We start from the raw sequence: 22,740 nt of genomic DNA on the forward strand, positions 1-22,740 counted from the left end.
CCCCCCCCCTCCCTGGCCACCATTCCTGGTACAGCAAAAAGGTGTACAGCCAGAAGCTGCACTTTCTGGCTGCAAGTGGGGGAATGGAGCATCTCTGTGGCACAGACCTGGCCTCGCACTCACCAAGACCTGTTCCTGCAAACCTGGGGGAGGGATCTCTGCACTTAAGAAGCTCCATTCCTCCCTTTCTCCTGCCCCCACTGGCTGCACCAAGAGGAGACAGAGACTTTTCTGTCTCCTTTCTGTGACAACCTGGGGGCAGGGCTGGCCTCGTGCTCACCCAGAGCAGATGAGCACCGGCTGTGGCCAGCACACCACCCAGTGAGTGGCTCCTGGGGTGGTGACATAATGTGACCTACATTGAAGCACAGTGAATGTGGTACAGACATTCAAAAAAGGACTCTGACCTAAAGCACTTTAGTCTAGTAGCATACTCACTGAAGGTTAAGATAGAGAGGGAGACACCATTTTTAACGTGATTTAATGCCATGAATGTCTTTTCTATTACTGCTTTAAAGTGTTTTCTGTGCACTTAGCACATGTTAAGTGTAACATCTGTACCTAGCCTTACACTATAAGGGTATTGTGTGTAAATAAGATTACTCTAAAATATTTACATTTTGTTTTCTTAATTTTAGATCCTTAAAACTATAGCTTTTTATTAATGCATTTTAATTGGTAAAGAGTTGCCATTACATGAGAAAGTATTGCAGTGAATAGGTACAAATTAATGCGGTCAGGATGGGCTGTCTTATTTAACATTTAATCAATATTCCTTGAGGTTTGTGTGCTTTACTACACAAACATAGCATCTCAGTAAAATGAGAACCAGTAGTGAGAATTGTGAATTGATTTAAAATTCTCTCATACTGTTTTTGCATAATTTAAGAAAAGGGTCTTTATTCATTGATTAGTTATGAGTATACTTCTAACAGGGAATGTACAAAATGCATGTCTCCCACAGAAAATACAATTGTGATCTTTTGTAACTTGTTTGCCATAAATAAGTGAATGCATTTGTCATATACTTAGTGAATGTTCAGGGAGGAGATTTAGTCAGCTGAACAAAAAGCAATTAGGTATATATATAAACTTATATGATAATTTATAAGAAGCTAAAATAACCTAAAGCAAAAGTAAAGATACATTAACAGAAGTTGCAAAAACAGCACCTAACATGAAGATGCAACATTGTTACTTGACTAAATAAACACTCTTAAAGGTGCTGTTGGGCAACTCAGACTTCGTATGAACACTTGTGAAAGTTATAACTACCACTGAGTGAAATATGGCATAAGCCCTGATGGAATTTGAGTATTTAAAGAGGTCTTATTTTTAAGAGAGATCTGGAGAACTATGTAAATGCAACAGTTTACATATTTAGTAACAGAGGCCATGGATGGACATAAAAAACCCCCAAAACAGTGCTTTACCAGAAGAGGAAGCATGTTGGTTTGATTCAGCTCCCCAGTGTCTGTATAGATTGGGCACTTCAACGGGGGGGGGGTTTTATCTAACAACTAATGTTAGGGACAAAAACCTCCCTTAAGTGCCCAATCTACACAGATGTTGGGCCAGCCTGGTCAAATTAACAATATGCCTCTTATGGGCACATGCTGTGCTCAGTGCAGGAGTATGCCAAGATGAAAGTAAAGCACTGGGGTTTTTTTCATGTCTGTAAGCAGCTCGAGTCACAGACCTCTAACCGCTTCAGCAGCACTAGCTATCCAAAATTAGAAATCATACTCCAACCTAAACGATGAAACCCTGCTAATTTAGGCATGAAGTACTGATATACAATATATAAAGTGCAGGAAAGGGGACTTTACAATGTCAAGGGACTATTCCTGCAAGGGCTTCATGTCTAGGCCCAGTTTTTATTTTAAGAGGTTCCAGACTTCTCCTAAGTAAACAATATGATTACATAGCAATGATTAACATTAATGATCAGGGCATGCAAAAGAACAGAGACAGATGTGTACAAATTTGTAAAATGTTGGCTCTTATTTTAATCAACTTTATGTATAAAGGGGAAAATCTTAGTTTCCAATCTGCCAGGAATTAGCTACATTCAGTGAGGGGTTGAATAATCTCACACCATACCACCACAGGATGAAACTTTGTTTTCTTAGCTAAACTCTACTATTTGGTTCATTATTCAAACTGCTAAGTCCCAACTCCTTCCTGTTGTGAGTAGGACTTCAGAGGACAGTGTTCAGTTTGCAAGGACTGAAATCCTCTTAGCTCACAGGCTAGAAACATCCATCAGTTCCTCCTGGGTCCTGTGCTCAGGTTCAGTCTAACAGGTGGTCTCTTGGAGCCTCTGCATGTTGGATATCAACTACACTTCATGACACTATGTATTGCCAGGGGTCTAGATATATTATAGAGAAGCATCTATCAGACGTTGGAACTAAAACTCAGTATCTATACTTGTCCTCCATGAGTAGTAACATTGGTGTGAGTATGTAAAATAATAGAACATAGTAGGGATGTACATAGTGGAAGAATATGCAATAATAATCATTTGAAAGACTGAAGAGTCTCTTGTGTTATTGTGACAAAACAAGCACTAAAATTAAACATAGTTCTTAATGTAGAATGTTGCCACAGGTAAAATATGTACCATTAATTATTTCATGGCATATACCACACATGAAGCATGTAAATATGTAAAAATAAAAATAATAAATTTCAAACTCACAAAGGGCCAGATTCTTTCCCAGTACAAAAGGGGAGGAGGAGATGCATCAGGGAATCAGTCAGAGCTCTCTGACTGTCAATCTGTAGCCCAGCCCTAGAGAAAATTACAGAAGGCCAGCATCTCCTGTAACTCGATACAGCTGCCTATAATCCCTCAGGGAGCCATAAGCCAATAAAGAATTTGAGAGGGCAGAACCTGATTCCCTCTACATCTCAATGCTGGCGTAAGGCTTGAGGGTTTTATACTAGATGAGAATTACACACAGCTGGACAGGTGTGGTCAGGTTTTACCTAATTTCCGCTGTTCAATTGGCATGGAAATCAGAATCAGAGTTAAAAAATCAAAAACCTTAAAAGTGTTATTTTCATAATTATTTGCAGAATAATAGGAATGTGACCAATAAAACATAGGGTTGTACACAGAACTCATCACATCAATGTGATTTGTTCTTTACAGACTGTATAATGAGTACATGGTAAAAATACAGGTACTCCTCACTTAACGTCATCCTGGTTAACATTGTTTCATAATTACATTCGGTTATAACACTTTTGGCTGCTGCCTGCTAGTAGCATACTACTGTGACGTAATTGGATTCACTTAACCTCATTTTGCTTAAAGTCACATTTTTCAAGAATTTAACTATGATGTTAAGTGAGGAGTAGCTGTACAGCCAAATGCAATATATCTAGACTTTAGTCGAGAGTCGGATGTAACAGTGCACTACATTTTACTCCAAAAAATTCAGATTGGATCATAGGAGCCACACAGATTAAAAATTATGAGGCCTATAAAATTAAGGCAGTAACAATAATCATCTGTGTCATAAACACTCGGGTTGTGTTTGGTTATTTAATAATGCTATTAATGAACTGGAATAGGGAGGTAAACTCCATATTATTTATATTTTCAGATTTTGTTAAATTGGAATGTATTGTAAATAACATTGCTGACATAAGCGGTACAAAGGGCTAATAACAGTGTCAGGAAATAATAAAGCAAATTGAAAAAAAGTGTAATGGTATTTAAGTTGGAGTTTGAAACGACACATGTACCATGTAAACGAACGAGATTTTGTTTTGTAAATACATAAGTGTTGATTTGTAAATACAGAAGTATTGACCAAGGAAGCAACATAGTTCTTCTGCATTAGAAACTTGTGAGAGAGCACCTAGAGTACCAGACACATCTCTGAGAACCATAATACAAGGAATGTATTGACAAAGAAAACATATTGCAAGAAGAGTCAAAGCTGATTTATGACCTAGATATAAAGGCTTGCAATGTATAAGTATTTGATGGGTGTATACATACATCAAGAAATAAAAAGAATTATTTAAAATTAGTCTGTGGGATTATGTGATGAAATATATCTGAGAAAAAATGGGTTGTATACCAAGAATCATGTAAGGCACACTGAATTGTCAACTAAATTCCCAGGTAATAGAAATATCTTCCTAGTGTGGAGCACATTTGAGCCTAGCCTCATCTAAATAAAGAATATACTACAGGCAGCAATAACAGCAGAGGGCAGAGGAGATTCTGCAGTTTCTTCTCAGTCTCTAGTTTATGATGTTCCAACTTATACTTCCCTATTTAGACTTCTTTCATAAATACTGCAAATGCTCATAATCAGCAAAGACAGACTACGCTATACAGATTTTGGCAGATTTGGAATCTTGACAATAAGCAACATGAAGAAAAAACACAAACATTCACTGGAAGAAGGATGAGCAGTAAATTATTATTACAATGACTGCAGTGCATGAGATACTGCTATTTCAGGATGGGGTTAGTGGTTATCTTTTTGTCTATCACGAGATTCCAAGCAAAACAACATTCCAAGGGCTGCTCATCACTATACACACTAAACACATGATAATAGTGAACATGTCACTATTTCTGTAACGGAGGCTGAAAGCCATCCAACATACAGCACAACAATAGGAAAGGACATCAAGGAAAAACCTTCCAGTTAAAAGAAAGGTCATAAACCCATTAATATCCATTAATAAGCAACTAATATCTTAAGTTTTAACATTCAAAATATGTTGAGAACTATATGACACTCAATTTATCTAACTTCAAGGGGATCAACATATTTAATGATCCCAGAGTCAATTTATTCCAAATTTTATGTCGCTAAAAAAGGTTCCAAAAAGAGCTTGGGGAATTGTCTCAGCTGTGGCAAACCTGCCTTACAGTGGCAGATTTAGGAAGTTCTAACTATTTGACTGATTAAAGGGAAGGTAAAGATGTGAGTTGATTCATGATCTACAATTAACTACACATGGGCAGATTTTAGTTAGTAGAGGATTCTTCAATACAGCAGGCAAAGGAATAACAAGATCCAATGCCTGGAAACTGAAGCTAGATAAATTCAGGTAAGAGATGAAGTGCACAATTTTCACAGTCAGGCAATTAACCATTGGAACAACTTACCAAGAGATGTGGAAGATTCTCCATTGGTTGAAGTCTTTAATTAAAAGAGGACGTCTTTCTAAAAATATCCACTAACTTGATCACAAGATATAGACTTTATGCAGGAACACTGAATTAAATTATCTGGCCTCTTATACAGGAGCTCTAATCTGATGTTCATTCAGAACACTTCTAGCCTTAAAAATCTGTGAATCTACAAATAAAGTTCAGGCCATTTCCTGTCACTGGGAAGTCTGCAACAAGCAAGCACAGGACTAATGGAGTAGCTCACCTACTCCTTCTGACCTAGATGTGAAGGAAGTATAGCCATACTGTATGCCTTGGCAACCCCTATTTTGGCTTTCAGAGTTTGTTAGGCCAACAGTTGGGTTGGTATAGTCTAAATCATGGATAGGAGAAATTAGCTCCACAATTTAGGGAGTGGTAGCCCTTACTGGGAGCGATGACATAGTCCTCTTTGATTTTAACTGAAGGGGGAAAAGTTAAAATCACCTTAGCCACACAGGGAAGCAGTTGCAAAATAAATTAGGATAAACTACAATAAAACTCCATAGTAACTTCCTGTGTGATCACCCAAATTTGGCTCTGAGGAGCTTTTTGTGATTTAGCTGAATTCACTGTCAAAGTGGACCAGTAAAGGTCTTTAGAGAGCAAATTAAATGTGTCCACATGGGGCATTTCTGCAAAAGAGCTACAACTACTCTGATTTATATTACCTGAAGACCAGCCTTTAGTGACTTAAGAGTTTAATTCTCCTTTCCAATAATGACACAGGCCCTGGGAAGCCTAAGCCTAAACTGAAAATCATGTTTACCATTCATGGCCATGTTAAAACTATTTTAATCTGTACAACAGTAATGTGATCTATTTTGACCCAGGTATAGTTTTCAATTTTTGGAAGGTGGAGCAGGGTGGAGCATAGGGAAGGAATGAAGGTCTGTCACTGTCAGTATAAAAAGCACCATATTCATACTAAAAGATTAAGTAATCAGAACATGTTAATTTAATTTTTAAAGAGTAAAATCGATGGAAGATTATTCAGTGGAATTTAGCAACACCCAGGACTTTGAGCAGTTTGAAGTATGTTTTAAGTCACCACTATAGTTAAATGGTTTTAAGTCTCTGGTGAACACCTGTTGCATAATGTTATCTCTGTTAATAACACAATGTATTTTGTAGTAATGTGACACAATATTTGATATAAAAAATGCAATACCGTTACTCAATCTTCTGTTGGCCAGACACTGTTGAAATAAGAAAATAAGGGAGTTTCTTATTAACTGGTTGGAAAAAAAATGACCATTGGCCACTAGATGTCTCTTTTCCTCAACACAAATACACATTGTTTTATTTATCTGAGAAAAAGAGATTTATCTTCAAGAAGTCAGTTAAATTATGGTACTCTGTTCTAGGAGTTAACAACTTTTAACAACCCTTGCAATGACAGGACACTGACCACCATTGCCTGCCTTCCCCGCCCCCCGCTTTGCCTGTAGAAGGTTTGGATGATATGCCTTGTAGTTGTGCAACAGGGTTGACTCTGTAGTTTTAGTAATAGGTTAAATAGGGATTTTTATGGAATAGTTTAGATAGGGATGATCCTGCCTCAGGCAGGGAGTTGGACTAGATGACCTCTGGAGGTATCTGGAGGCCTGCTTTTCTGTGACTGCTCTAGCATGTGAAAAGCATCACTGCTGCACACAGTCATATTTTTGTAAGTTCTGTGGCTTTGTAACAATAATACCATTCCTTTCTTGATTTTGTGATACATTTCTAATAGCTCTAGATTTCTTCCTGAAGTGCAGGTGATGCTGGATTTCTAGTGACAGTCAGTGGATGGTACTGCTGGCTGCCTGAGCAGCAGGTATGGATTTGGCAGCCATTAGCAGAAACCATCTACCACTCCCTTCTTTGTGCATACTGTGCAACGATGGGAGCAACAGACTTTGAAGACAGGCAGGGCTGCAGGGAGGTGCCTCCATGGCAGGAGACAGCGGAGGCAAGTCTATTATTGGGCAGATTAGGAAAGGAACAAAAGGTGAGCAATGGAAAACAGAAGCCATGAAATGATAACAGAAGCATGTGCACCAAGTCTTTCTGCCCTGCAAGAACCCTGCTGCATCATTTCCTGACTGATGCTGAGCTTTTGTTTGGAGGGAGGGTGGGAAAAAACAGTATCTTGGACATGGGAGTCCAAGTGCTGTGCGAGGGCCAGGAGCAATGTCCTTGGAGAAGGAACTAAGAAGGACCAATATCCCAGGAGAGGGAAGAAGCAAATGGGGCATTAACACCAGGATGAGAACTGAACAGGGACAGTGCCAAGCAGAAGGGGAGAACAGGGAGAGAGAGGTGCAGCAGCAGACAGCACCCACTAACAGCACTTCTAGGAGTAGAGAACAGAGAAGGGAGATGAGACTAGTGTTTTGTATCATGGAAAGGTGTTGAAGTGTCTCAGGCTCCTGGCAGATGCAATTAATGCAAACTTAAGATGCAATTAATCTGTTAATTGCATTTTACATTGTGACCCTTCTACACATTCAGGAAATTAATGGTTCCACAAAAAGGGAAACCAGCCATAAAAATATTATACAAAAATACAAAATATTTTTGTGGTTGGTTTCCAGCACACCTTAAATTGAACATGTGGCAGGGTTAGGACCACACCAGGGCCTCCAACTGGCCCTGGTGCAGTTCCCACCAGCGAACAATCAGCTCACTGTCTGCTGGATCTGGGACCACACCAGGGCTCCAACTTGTCCTGGTGCAGTCCCTGCCTGTCAGCAATAAGCTGATTGTCAGCTGGATCAGAACTACACCAGATCTGGAACCAGCCTCAGCGTGGTCCCTGCTGATCCGATAATCAGCTGATTGTTGCCTAGATGGGGAATACATTAGGGCTTGAATCCACCCTGGTGTGGTCCCCCTTTAGACATCGCACCAGACCCAGTTAGAGCCTCTATGCAGTCCCAGATCCAGCTGACAATCAGCCGATTATTGGGCTCCCAGCTTTCAACTTGCTGGTGAAGGGGAACCCTGGGATCATAATCAAACCCTACTTGCAAGTACAGAGGGAGCCTGGGAACATAATCAAGCTCATGATCCCAGGTTCCCCCTGCACTTGCAAGTAGGGTGTGATTGTGACCTGATCCCCAATCCCAAAACCATATGTCCTACAGTGCATATGTGGCATGGTAAGAGGAGCAACTGCTGAGATTAAGGATCAGATCCCATTGCACCTTTAAATGAACATCTGTCAGCTGCCTCTCTGATCAGCCAGAAACTGATGATAAAAAGGCCTCTAAATTCCGTTTTGAAAAAATTAAGTTTGAATTTCCTGATATGCACATAGAAAAGCAGTGTGTCTTGTGACTTTAAAAATCAGAAGCCATCCAAAATGAGTATTGGAAAAACTCTAATGATTTTCAAAATCACCATGGGATTCATGCTTTTTGAACAAGCAGTTCTGAAACAACACTTCTGCTATTAATGTATAAGCCCTGACAATTTCTTTCTACATAAGGGGTATTTCAGAAAGTACGAATAGGAAACTGGTCGAGACAGTTCAATACCTATAAAATCAATGGAGTGATGCAAATACTAAGCATAGAACTGGAGGAACTAGTCAGTTGTCATTACTTTCAAGTGTTTCAAATGCAATCTACCACAGAGGAATATGTATTTAAAAGAAAAGCGTGGTGCATTTTCATCAATTAGTTCACTAACATTAACTATGATCTAAATAGCATTTTGGGCTAGGGACAGACATTCAAAAAGCCTGAGGCTGAATTGATTTAATTTTTGCAAGTTAGTCTAACCTGCCTAGTCTGAATCAGTTTATAACTGCACAGACATCCTCTCTGGACTGAAAAAATGCAGGCACATGCCTGCAGTGGCTCATGCTAGAAGCTGGGGGGCACTAGAGCAGCCTCCCCTTCCCTTCCACAGTGCTAAGCTGAGGTGGGGTGTGGCCAGGCCCAAGCAGGATACTCTGATTAGGGAGGGGTTATTCCCTCCTGCTGGTCAGCAAGGAGCCAGCAGGGATTTACACAGCGTATATCATCCCCATTGGCAAAACAAAAGGATCTCTCATTTGTTCAATCTTTCTTAAACAATTTTTTCCAAGGAAGGAACAAAGGGACATTACCAGCTACTTGCTGATTAGCTCCAAAGAACCAGAAGCCACTGTCCTTTGTCCCGTCTCTCAAAGCACAGACATAGCCAGCATGTGGTATGCTAGCTAATGCTGAGAGGTGTCTGTGTAAGGCAGAGGGGAGAGGGGAATCCCTGCTTGAGCAGGGAGGGGGTGGGCAGGAGGAAGCCAGGCAGATGCCCTGTACCTGCAGTCTCTGCTGGAGATATAGCCAAGGAACAGAGGGGAGGGGCCAGACCTGCTGGGCTGGAGCAGAGAGCAGAGCCTTGCCCAGCAAAGCATCTGGGATTCTGGGGGACTCTGGTTTAACTTAAACCAACAACGGGTCTACAACAGACATTGCATAAACTGGTTTGAGCCAAATCAGTTAAGTCTGATATTACATTCAACCAGGTTTATTTCAAACTGGTTTCAGCCATTTTCAAACCAGTTTATGTGCACTGAACATCAGTTCTGTTACAGGTTTAAACCAGTTTCTGATCATTTAAACTGGTTTATGTTTAATGTCTGTCCCTACCCTTACTGTGTAAGTAGTCCTAAGGAAGTTGTGCTATGGTTTGTCTCATATAGACATAATTGGGACTCTTCCCATGACTTGCACTTCATACTTTGTTGGATCTGGGCCTTATAGCATGTTTGATCTGTACTGTACATAAGGTTGGCTGTTCTGTTATCTTTATATCTAGGTATATTATAGTATTTTATTGTAGCTGGGACTACTGGTGATAGTCATGTGATCTTCATGTCATCTTTACAACTTCAGAGTTGTAGGGCTGCTAGCAACCAAAGCCACACTGGTATATCTTCCTCAAACAATACACCCTCCTATTCTGTTAGCTAACTGCTTTATTCTGTGCGCAAAGTCCCATGGACCAGAGTCATTCATCACGACAGAGATTAATTTCCTGCAGTGCCCCAAATCTGGTGCCCTTGTTCTCTGTAAACAGGTGTTTATACATGTGCTCCAGGATTGGGGGGAGGTGCTTTAATTAGAGCAGCTCCAAGATTTGCTCTAATTAAAGTGCTCGGAACTCCTCATCTATCAGCGTCCCCGCACTTCAAAATGGCTGTGGGGGCACTTTATCTAAAGCTCATCAAACAAGCCTTAGATAATGTGCTCCTGCTGCTATTTTGAAGTGCGGGGATGCTGATATACGAGATGCTGGAGGCTGCTGGAGCATTGTAATTATTATGCATTAGAGCAGCCTCACTGCTCGTGTATAGGTGTCCAATAATATTAAAGAGACCACATCAACTTAAATTTGAACTATAATGAACAAGTGTTTATATATCTAAGGTTTATAGGCATGTTACAGTTTAATAATTTAATAAAAATTAATTGCATTTAAACCAAAAGATCTCCATGCATTGTTTGAATCGCTAACAGTGCATTTAGAACCTGAAAAAACTTTAAAAAAATTTAAACTGGCATCACTGAGTTCATTGTCTAAGTCAAAAGAAATTTAAAAAGGAAAGAAAGCAAAGGTGGCAAATTAATTTCAAAAGAAATATTTCCCTTCCAATCATTTAGGGTGTCACTACTAACATAGAAATACAGATATTTTGTTTACAATATTGAAATATTTAAACTAGCAGCATCCTTTAATAGCTTATTATTTTTTAATCATGCTGAAGAAATGTCCTGAACTAAAGGAATGAATGCTGGACTTCTTACCAGACAGCACTGCCGCAATGGCAGTTTTGTCCCTATCAGTACTGCAGGATCTGCCCATGTATGAACATTCAGTGAAAACAAAATATATGAAACACAGAATAAAGTGAAAAGCTGGGTCACCCTAAAGCATTTTAGAGGGCTAAAATCTAAAAGTTGAATATATAACACAGAAAGAATTTAAACTTCCTTCAACCCATTGTTTCCAGGACATTAGTGTGAGATGGCCAAGATCTTTGAAGATGGGATCCAAATTTCCTCAAAGCAGAGAGGTGGTTGTATTTAATGTTTTGGTTCAAGCTCATCACATAATTGTGTCCCAGTTTATAAGGTTTGGTTTCAGATAATTAATACACAGGTTGGAAGGAGACTCAAGTATGATGACCTAATCTGATCTTGCCTCTAATAATTAAGGTTGCTGTGGTACACGGTTTTACTGTTGTAATTAAAAATGGTTCACTTGAACTCTTCTTTGACTGCATAAGTTTCATCCAAATTTTGGCTTGGACCTACGTCAAGAAAAAACGAGGAGGGAAAGGAACCCCAGTCATAGAAATCCTGGCCCAGTCTCTACAGGGAGAAGGAGAAAAGGGTTTACCTTTCACTTCATGGAACACAACAAAGTCTGCTGATCCTAAGGAGCAGCACAGTTCATGGGATCCAGGTGTGTGCCCTCATAATAGATCTGGCCCATAGTAGCTTCTTAGCTTCTTAATGGCATAACACCATGCTGCCAAAAACTCCCACTAGTAGTGATTGTCCCCAGGCCCAGAAAATAGAATAGACCTACATTTCTTAAGAATCTTTCAGCATCTGGTGGAAGGTTGATACCTACCCTCTTTCTGGGAATTCTACTCTCTAAGCATTCTCCCTGTGATTTGATTGGGTCCCAATTGAGGGTCTGGAGGAGAGAAAACAATAGTGCCATTGCTTCATCCTACCCATTATTGTGAGAAGTGAAAACCAAGTACGAGGCTTTATATGGCCTCTGATGAAGGCCTGCGGTACAATCTAAGCCTATGAATGAAACTTTAATTTACGCTGCTGTCTATTATATCACACAAAGCACCAACAGGGCTCAGATTAAATGCAACATGTAACATTTCAATACCAAAATTGAAATCACAAGACACACAACTTTCAAATTCTATTTAGGAATAAAATAAATAACATACAGATATTTGACAAAGTACCTTTTTAGTTGATTTATTCTTGACTGAATACTGACATGGAAAATAAGGGGGGAAAGTGAAAATTAACAGTTGTAAAGTGTTAGTAAAATTTATGTAAATATTTACCTTTTGAGGAAGAGTTATAATTCTCTTGTTCTTCAATGAATTAAATGCACGGAATGATGGAAACAAAAAAAATTAGAAATCATCAAATTTAAAGTTAGACAAAGAAATGCGTTACATGTGACAATGGCATGTACACTAGCTATATAGCAGCATATGTAAAAGTAACATGGGAAATTAAGATGATAAACCATGGCAAATTATAAAGCCTGTGACTTTTTATTTAAAATTAACATTAATAATGAAGTCATCAAATGTTCGGATTGTGGAGCACTTAGTCATTCTGCTGTATAAAGCACTGCCAACCCTAAGTGTGCATAAAACATAAGTCAGGTGTGGAAAGTTATGTGATTGTACTAATAGATTTTGGACTCTTTTCATATGCTTTCAAGTTTACAAGGCATAAGGGGGTTCATTCACTTAATCTTTTAAGCCTTTTTTTCACAATAAGAAAGGCTAAAAAATGCATTTTCTTTCAAACTAAAAGCTAGGACACTCAAGTAAATCAATGCAATCTAGAAAATGGGGCTTTAAGAAAAATACCAACCATTATGATGATTGCAATAAAAATTGTAAGGGTTGGCAACACTGAGTACCTGTTCACAGGTTTATTCTCATCACAGTCAAAAGGAACACTCATACACCTAGATTATACACGTCAACATGAATAAATGTTCCACAACCTGGCTCCAAATATGCAGTGCCATCTAACAATTTTAAAATAAAACCAGGGACATGAAGACAAAACAAAACAATGCTGAAAAAGTTGAAATCTAAAACTAAAATTTTATCCACTTTGATTAGCTTTTGTTGAAAAGCTTATACTCTACTCTTAGTTTATCTCAGATTTGTATTGCTGGTCCTCCGATCAGGATTTCATTGATAGGGTTCAATCCTGTGCCCTTACTCAAACAAAATTCTCATGGGCTACAGGGAGCTTTCAAAACCAGGCACATATAGTACTCTCTCTTTTCTAACACTTAAGATTTTAGGCCATCATGCTAATTAAAGGTGGAAAGGTATATTCACAATATATTTAATTATTAAAAAATATAGCGATTATTTCATGTGAAATTCTTTTAGAATTTCTAATGATAAATACTGAAGAAATATACTGCCAGTATACTGCATTCTGTCCACATTAAGCAGTTTATTTTTAAATTAATTTGTATCCAGTGAACAGCATCATTATTAAGGAAGTACCCATTTTAGATTACTTATGAGTTGCATTGAAAATATGTAAGACATTTAATTTCTCAGTATTGAATGCCAGTATGTCTGAAAATCACTCCTAGGTTTTCAAACAGATTCCTCTGCTTTTGTTCAGATACTGCAGCCATTTTCTTATGCAGCATCAAATAAGAACTATCTTGATTATAAAATATTTCAAGAAATCTATATTTGAAACCTTCTGTAAATAAATACTAATAGAACTGTCCTCCCTGCATCTAAAATCTAACCAGCTTGTTTAATTTTCATTTAATTCAGTCAGACATGGCAATAGTTACCAGTACTTATTCAGATATAACTCTTACTTTCTCCAGTGGGAGGTTTTCTTCTAAGACCACTGAATCAGGCTTACAGTTCTTTACGAAAGGGTAAACTGGTTCAACTCAACAGATTATCAGCAATGTACAAAAGGGTCAGACACAAGGAATCTTCTGATTATCATCATACATCGTTATAAGAGTTATGGAATGTAAAATCATGCTGATAACCTAATGAAAAATAAATCATTTTTGAGCAGTCAAATAAAAATAAGAATAGATGTAGTGAAAGTGATCTATTTGCCTACAGGTACTTTTGAAAATTCAGTTTCATACTAAAAACAATCATCCATTTTCTCACTGGTTTCACAATTTAATTGAGGTCTAAGAAATATTTCTTAATTGTATGCCTCTAAGACTTATTTAATTTCTGTAATTATACATTCTACATGAGCTAGAAACAATAGAGAAAAAGCAGCAGTATATCTCCATCTTGTATTAGTTTCCTTGAACAGTAAAAGTGAACAGTTAAAGCACAAATGTATGGGACCAGCCTAAAACTCTTAACCAGAAAAGATCCTTATTTTCACAGAGAACAGATGGTATAGAAACTGCCAAAGCCGGCCCTCTACAAAAACACCAAACCCAGGTAACTATACAAAAATGTAGTGTTATAACAAAGAATGCAGTAACACCACTTTATTTGGATAAAAGTTGCCTAGTGTTGCCACTCTAATATTGTGTACTTGAATAACAAATATTGACGCAAGTCTTCTACAACTGTTCAGCACAATGGACAAACTGAGAACTGTATCACCTTTAACATGGCTTCGAATTTCACTGCTTTAGGCACAGGGTAAGAAAAAATTCTTCATTTTATAACCTTTTAAAATTTCCATTTAAAGAAACAAAATGATATCAATTAAAATAGCACCACTTAGACTAATAATCACTGTATGGTGGTTTATTCACAAATATTTAGAGATATTTACGCATATAAATTATAGATGCTTGTACACCTAGAGTCTAGTTTTCATTTGCAGAGCTCCTACACCCTACAATAAGATCCATGGGTACTGGAATTTGTAAATTACGTGACACAGTTGGTGTGGTTGTAAAATAAAGTCCATATTCACATCTCACTAAAGAGATAGAAATACTTTCATTCAAACATTATTAAGATTATAATTAACATTCCTATGGTTTGAGAGAAACTTAGAACTTTAAAAGTGCATCTGCTAAAAAAATATATAAGTTGTAATTGTTTAAAACAGGGGTAAGCAACTTCTACTCATGGGTGGGAATGAGCTACACAGGGTCAGAAGCAGGATTGTGGGCAGGTGCTCGAACTCTGCCGCCACCACCACCATTTGTCTCCCTAGCAGCACAAGGAAAGCACTGTCAGCTGGTGTTTGTCCCTGTGGTAGGAGTGATAAAGTGCTTGCAGAAGAAGCTCCTCCACCACTGAGTGCAGCCGAACTCCTGCATCCATGAGTTGGATCCAAAGGTTCCATGGGCTGCAAGCTGTAGGTTGCTGACCCCTGGTTTAAAATACTGTTACATGTTATTACATCTTCTAAATTAAATAAACTTGGTAGTTTATTTTGTTTGTCAAAACACACAAAGGCACTGATGTCTATTTAGAGCTAGAGGCCTCAAAGAGTTGCTTTTATAATAATATCCCCCCTTATCTATAAGATAATGCTCTCTGAACTCCTCTATACCTGACCATAAGTGCCTCCCCACCTCTGTGATGGAATAGAGATTTTTGCCTCTCTCTTCTCTTAGGTTTCTTTTATGTGTTTTCTAACACAGTGTTTCTACTGCTATAGGTATCTCTAAACTGACTAAGGCCGTGAGCAGACGAAACGGGGGGCCTAAGTTGAAGTGGTGGGTTTTTAAAAACATGGCTTCAATTTAGAGCCCTTTAAACCCCTATGTCATGCACACACCCACATACCTGCCTCTCCGGTGGTGGGGAGGGAAGGGCGAGCTGCCAGTGGGCAGAGTGGTCCCTGGGCTGCAAGGCGGGCTGGTGCTTCCCTCCATGGCAGCAGCGGCCCCCCCAACCAGGCAGCACCCACCCCCAGGCACCCAGCTCAGGCAGTCCCAGGGGGCACCAGGACCTCATGCAGCTCAGGCAGGCAGGCTCCAGGGGAAAAAAAAAAAAAAAATCACTGCTTTTTTTGTTCTTGAGCCGAACCTGCTTTCCTGGGCTGCTGCCAGGCTGCCTCCACAGGCTTCCTGCAGTGCCCCTGAGCTGCACAGAGCCTGGAGGAGGAGTTTTAGTGTGCTGAGCTCCAAGTCGTTTAAGGTGCATTACGCCACCAAATTTGCTACAGTGGCTGGAATTACTGCACAATACGCAGCTGACGTGCAAACACCAACACCATTAAAGCGGTTCAAAGGCATTTAACCCACTTTAAAGTATCATGCACACATGTCCCTCGTTTCGTCTATACATGGCCACAGACTACTGAAACACTGGCTTTCCATGAGCTTCAAACTGAAACTACTGGCAGGAGCATTAACTGATTAGATGTCTAGTAAAGAAATTAAGACAAAATTTCTTTTTAACTCCTAACTTAATAAGAACCAAAATGCAAAGCCTGTGATACAATGTAAATCCTGGAAAATGGTTTACTTGCATGAAGGTTATAATTTACTACTGAAAAAACAGTGCCACAACATCATCAGCTGCCACAGTAAAAAGCAAAACTGCCATCCATTCCACAGCAAGAATGCCGTACAAAACAAATTATTTTACTGAAAACTGCTCTGTCCTCTGACTACGCAAATCACAAAGAACACTAACACTCATAGTTTATATAAATAATTGTTTATAGCCTTTATGCAAAAATTATTACGTTCTGAAAATAGTTAGCTGTAAAAGAAAAAAACTTTTGTACACACCCTTCTCAGTACAGAAGAATTAACACGAGTTTGTAATGCCTTAAACCTAAAAAACTATTTTATCATACCTCAGATGCATTACAGTGTACAATATTCCCTTCCAATGCAGAATGTCGATATCTGCCAACACAGAACAACTTTATTTGCAACTCAAGAAAATACAAAATATATAAAAATGCTGCTATCCACAAAATTAACTAGATCTTACCATCACCTACACCCCTGTAGTCCATGTCAATTGTGACATCTTTATGGATCCAAACTAATAGCTTTACAGTCAATGAAAAATAGTCCACTGATTTCAATGTATTTTTGATTACATCCTAGATTAGGGTCTAGCAGTGTTCTCACTTACTCCATTTGATTCTGGCTGATGGGCATTGGACAGTTGTAATGGTAGAATTTGATCCATTCTACCAAATAAAATACTTCAGATTCATAGCTTTATTTCATTAAGTTGTTCAATAGAAAAAATAAGTTTAAATGTAACCATGTCTGTATTTCAATGGACATAAACATTTAAACATTGACATTACTTTTACTATTTTACTGGCTTCAGTATTTCTTTTCAAATACACTCACAACCACAATCAGCAGTTAAACAGAAACAATTAGGAGATACTTTCAATAAATGCCCAAACCACTCAGTCAAACATCAGCAAATTAGTACGTAAGGGAGAAAATTGTTTCTTCGGGCTGGGGTTGCATTTTCAGTAATAAATGTTCACCGATATGAAAGAAAGAACATAGAACTCTGGAGTAAGAGCAAGAGCCAACAGCTTTGTTATCTCTTATATATTTATGGCACAAGTATCGATCACCATTGGAGATAAGTATTTATTGCTTGAAATATCAATACTCAACCTCCTATGTGCTTATAACAAGAAAAGCCTCTGAAGATATGCTAATTTTAGCCTGCAGTTTTGTTTGTTCACCTCTTTGCTATTCTATACGTTCAACTCCCATCTTTCCATGTTATAGTAAGTTCTGCTTTCATTTAGAATTTCTGCCAACATAACTAAATTAAAGTATTATTTACAAAACATGTTTTAGCAATAAGAAGAAAGTGAAGGTAAATGAATATCCATAAGAAAAAGAAACCCTTAACATGAAATCAAAAGAGGTATGCCAGGTATTTCCTTATTGTATATTGTGTCCAGCCCATTTCTTGAAAAAGATATGCAATGCATAGATTTTATAAAATAATATCATATTACCTTTTTCACACAGCTCCCAATTTATCAATATCATTTCTGACATAAAAATTTAAGCTGTAAGTGTTGCTTGTAACCAGTTCACATTTAAATAAGTCTTTAGCTTATAATGAAATCACATTAGAAGCCTTGAACACAACTTTCATAATTAGACAAAGCCACCTGCATAAAATATATTTAACATTTCTTATAAATAGATGTAGTAGAAAGAGGAAAACATTTTCATATATGTCACTGATTATGTAGTAGGATGACTCACACCCATATAGCTCACAAAGCCAGTACACAAATTAATTTTCATACAACAAAACCTATGGTAATTTAGCCTGGTAGAAAGTTGCACTGAGTACTGTTTGTATTGGGACAAGGTTTGACAATCCCAGGAAATATGGAAAGTAACATTAGAGATGTGTATGCTCCTTACTCTCTATGTAGCAGAAAGACTCACAATAGTTGACAATTTGTCAGATAGAATCGAAGTACTGACTCTTTTGCTTGAATAATAGAAAACAACCAAACCTGCACACGTTTTTGCAGGTGAAATGTAACCATAATTTACAGCCATCTTGTTTTAGCTGCATTGTGTTTTGGGGAAAGAAAACAGATATTTTTTTGGACACAAGACTTCTTACAACAACCTCTCTCAACTTTCTCTTATTCAATAAGGAAAGGTTCTCTTTTCATCTATTTCTCTTTTCATGCTGAGGATATAATAGTTGATGACCAGTGTTTTAATATGCCAGATATTAGCAGTTTTAATTCTATTCAACTGGCCTTTTACCCACTCCAAGAAAAAATTTTAAAAGCCTTTCACCACCTCCTATCAATAACAAACAACAGTTAATAAAAATCAGCAAACCAGAATTAATAAAACAAAACCATAACGTTGTCAAAAGTTTAGTCAATGGGTTCAGTAGCCCATTATCTAAATCTGTGATCACAGGAAAGTTCACACTAGGGAAATACAATGCTTGCAACAGAAATTAAAAGAATATCAGGGGAATAAAACAAATGCTTCAGCCAAACAAGTCCTACTATTTTTTGTTACAGTGATATTTTTTTTCATTAAATTATATTGCTTTGCATACAGAAATAAAGCATTCTATACTTTTTTCCTCCTCCCCAAAATTATTAAAATAAAGAATCTTCAAGTGAAGTGAGGATAAGAAAAGACACCAACGATTTTGAACTATGATAAGCTAATTATTTGATACCTTGCTCTATACTTCCACTTCTTACTGGAACTTGCGGAAGCTGTCTTCCCCTACGGCTGCTGAAGGATGAGTCTGCAGGAGGTGACTGTGTAGGACTTCCTTGTTGGTGTGTTCTGCAGATGGAATGAAGATACAGTGAAATAACACAAATGAAATCTGATTCAATACATTTTGATCTCTAAAGGTGAATGCCTATACTAATATACCTGTAGGAAGATGGATTTGAAGAAACTTACAGTCCAACTCATGGTCATCTTTAGTGTTGCTAAATTTAGTTTCAATTCTGGAAAAATATCTTAAACTTCCAAATTTTTCATTATTTATAGACAAATAACTAGATAAAAAGCCTCCACTAGTACACTAACAGCAAACAGGTATTCTCAGGTCCTGATTCACTACTGTTCTTGCACTTTATGTAGTCATTTCCAAGGGTGCAAAGTGGCCATAAAATGCTACCATTCCAGTACAGCAAAGTTTTTATATTGCTGCAAGGCAAAAATAGATGCCAGTTATAATTGCCAACTGTTATAAAGGTGATGCATCTTTTCTGACTTATTTTTTTGTTGAAATGTAATTGTTCTTTATTGATATTACTATGATTTTTAGTATGTGTTTACATCTAGTAATTGGTACAAATTCTTACAATAGTGTATCAGAATCAGTGCTCTTACCCAAGTAGATATTTTAAACTCATTTGGTCTGTATGGGTGGATGAACCCTGAAAGCCCAATTTCTAAACAGTTTGACTTCTGACAGATGCTTTAAGAATCTGAAATCAATGCTGTACATATCAGTGGAATATAGGTAAATTACATTTGAATATAGGTAAATTACAAATTACTAGGACCATTTCTAGTAACAAAGAACAACAGATCTATACAACAATAAACTGATAGAGTTTAACGTTAAACTTTGTTGCAAAGTCCAGTACTGTCATGGTACTGGTACTATCATGTACTAAATATGTTGTAATTATATGATAAATTAAAGTTGCAAGTACCTAATTTCTCAAATGTTACTATTTTAAGCAAAGCATCAAGTTAAAAATTAGGAGTGAACTTTAGCATTGCTTAGGCCATCGTCATTTTCTTATTCTATTGCTATAAAACAAGAGTGAAATATGTGAAAAGTGCGTACTATTTATCTTTTATGCAAATATTTTGAAAGTTTTCATGTGAATACATAACAAAATGAAACAATGGAAGGACAAAACAGTTGTTTTTTAACTTTCATGTTGCAGAAGTGTATAAATTTCAACAGTAAAAAAATACTGTTTGGACAGTGAAGATAGACAGAATAGAGGATATGGGAAAAGTATAAATATCATGAAAAAGGATTCCACTACTGTGCCAGAATGAGTGAGTGAATGCACTGTATATGCTCAGGAAAGTACAACACCACACTGACATCTGGGAGGCAGAACATGAATGTTGTGCTGTACACTTAATAGCAACCTTGTCAGAAGTGGAGAAGGTGGCGCCGACCCTCCTGGAGCTAGATGATGTATAGAGCATAATGGTCTGATACTAGAATGCTCACTCGACCTTGACCGAGTGTGATGTTTTCCCCTAATGACTGGCTGTTCAGGTGTTCTTGGGGTTGGAAGTCCCCTTCTAGAAAGACATGGTAGAAGACCCCTAAAACATTAGGGCCAAAAAGAAACTGTTCAGTCATTAGCTCTACAAAATTTTTCCCCGTGCCTCCCTCCAACAAAGAAAGGAACTGACCCTGCTTGAGAGAACAAATATTTACATTTTCAGACTCTGAAAAAATGATTCAGCTACAAATGTGCATTCAAAATGATAAAGTGCAAAAGCCTCAATTGGAAACACACATGCTTCCTTCACTTAAAAGAGATGAACTATATAGAATTTAACAGCAGCTTGGCCAAACAAAAGAATTAACTTAATCTTTTATTGATTTAACCCTAACTAAGGCCATGTACAGATATTCCATCTACTGGAAAAATCCCTGTTCTTCTGGTAGAAAACAAAAGTGTGCTGATGAGCAAAAATGGAGGCTTGGGAGAAAAATAGCCCAGGAACAACCAGGGTTAAATTGCTCCCAGGCGAGTTTCTGGAGACTGAACATCTGCACACGTTCTCCTGGCTTAACTTCTCCCAGTGAGCAGAAGTGGAGCTTAGGAAAAGACTCCTATGCCTTCCTGAGACTGTGGTTCCTCCAGTCTGAAGAAGGCATGAGACACAGCTGCTCCCCCTCTTTCACCATCAGAGTTCCCAGTGTGAGAAGCAGGGAAGTGCTTTGCCAGGCGACGAGCTGAACGCAGAAGTATACCTCCCACCCACTGCCTGCTTCCCCTTGCCCTGTCTCCCCCACATTCAGCTGACTGGCCCAGGTAGTGAGCTGGGTTTGCAAGCCCAGCTTGGCCCCATTGGTTTCCTTTGCCTCCCCACACTGCTTAGCAGAATAGGAGGAATGGTGACTGAAAAGCCTTCAGCATCTGGGCTTGCAGTCTGGTTCTCGGCCACAACAGTTTCTCCTCATGTCTCCCCACAGGGGTGGTGATTTAAAAGCTGGAGGGGCCAGGATCCAGGATTGGGGAAAGCCTCCACGCACCTGGCTCCAAGTCTCTCCAGCTTTCCCTTGTCCCCCATTACTCAGCTAAGTCTCAGGGGCAGCAATTTAAAAGCTGGAGGGGCTGGGGGAGATGGGTGTGTGAAGGCTTTCCCCAAGCCCAGCTCCCAGTCCCACTGGCCTCCCTTGCCACCCAGCTGAGATGGGGTAGAGCAGGACAAGGCAGGCTGCCATGTCCCTGTGGAAAGCTCCTGGAGCTCTGCTGTGAAGGCTGAGTGCTCCCCCCCCTTCCTCCAACAGACAAATACTCCTTTGGATCAGCCCAGAAGAGTGCAAGCAGCAGGGTTATTCTACAGGGGAGACCTGGGAGGGTTCCCACCCCAGGAGAGTGCCCCCTCCGGCCAATCAGCTGAGTTCCTAGTGCAAATTTGACATGGGCTTTGCCACCCCAGAAGCCAAGCATACCCCCAACCCTGCTTTCCCTTATCTTGCCCTCCTCCATTCAGGTAAGAGGCAGGGATGGTGAGCTGGGCTTACAAGCCCTTGCTCTTGGCCATTCTAGCTTCCCTTGGCAGAATAGGGGGAATTTTATCAGGACAGGAACTATCCCCAGCTGTCTCCAGTAGCTGATGCTTTTCAGCAGCTGCCAAATACTACTTGAGGGCCTGTCCCCTTCATAGGCAAGGGAGAAGGCAGGCTGTCAAATAATGGGCTCCCCTAAGGGCAGGGGAGGCCCAGAGAGAAGACCTCTAGGGCCCCCTGGCTGAAGAGCTTGACTGTGAAGCTCTCCAGCCCAGGGGCTAGAGAAACATCTGTACAGTCCAATTTCCAGGGTATTTTTCTACTGGAAGAAAAATCTTCCAGTAGAAATGAACATCTGCACATAGCCTAGATATACTTCAGGAAAAATGCTTTAATAAAGTAAAGTACTGCCATGAAGTATATAATTAATGCCTTTTTTAACCTTAAGATACATGCTTTGAATGGACACATTTTAATTGCTACTAAAATATTAATTTGATGACAGCTAATGGCAGCAAGGTACTTAAACCCCTGCATAATCCCACTGGCCTCCCAGTGTGTTAAAATTAGGCATCTGTTTAAGTATCCTGCT

General features: G+C 38.8%; 1 protein-coding gene across 1 annotated transcript in view; it reads right to left on the reverse strand.

Moving 5' to 3' along the window:
• The window catches only part of RIMS1 (regulating synaptic membrane exocytosis 1), a 368,530-nt gene that overhangs the window by 123,325 nt on the left and 222,465 nt on the right, over positions 1-22,740 (reverse strand). Inside the window, exon 22 of the mRNA XM_025216953.1 lies at positions 19,092-19,204. Within this exon, the coding sequence (XP_025072738.1) occupies positions 19,092-19,204 (113 nt within the window). The remainder of the gene's footprint in view (positions 1-19,091; positions 19,205-22,740) is intronic.

The sequence above is a fragment of the Alligator sinensis genome, unplaced genomic scaffold (assembly GCF_000455745.1).
Source record: "Alligator sinensis unplaced genomic scaffold, ASM45574v1 scaffold499_1, whole genome shotgun sequence".
In the NCBI taxonomy this organism is placed as follows: Eukaryota; Metazoa; Chordata; order Crocodylia; family Alligatoridae; genus Alligator; species Alligator sinensis.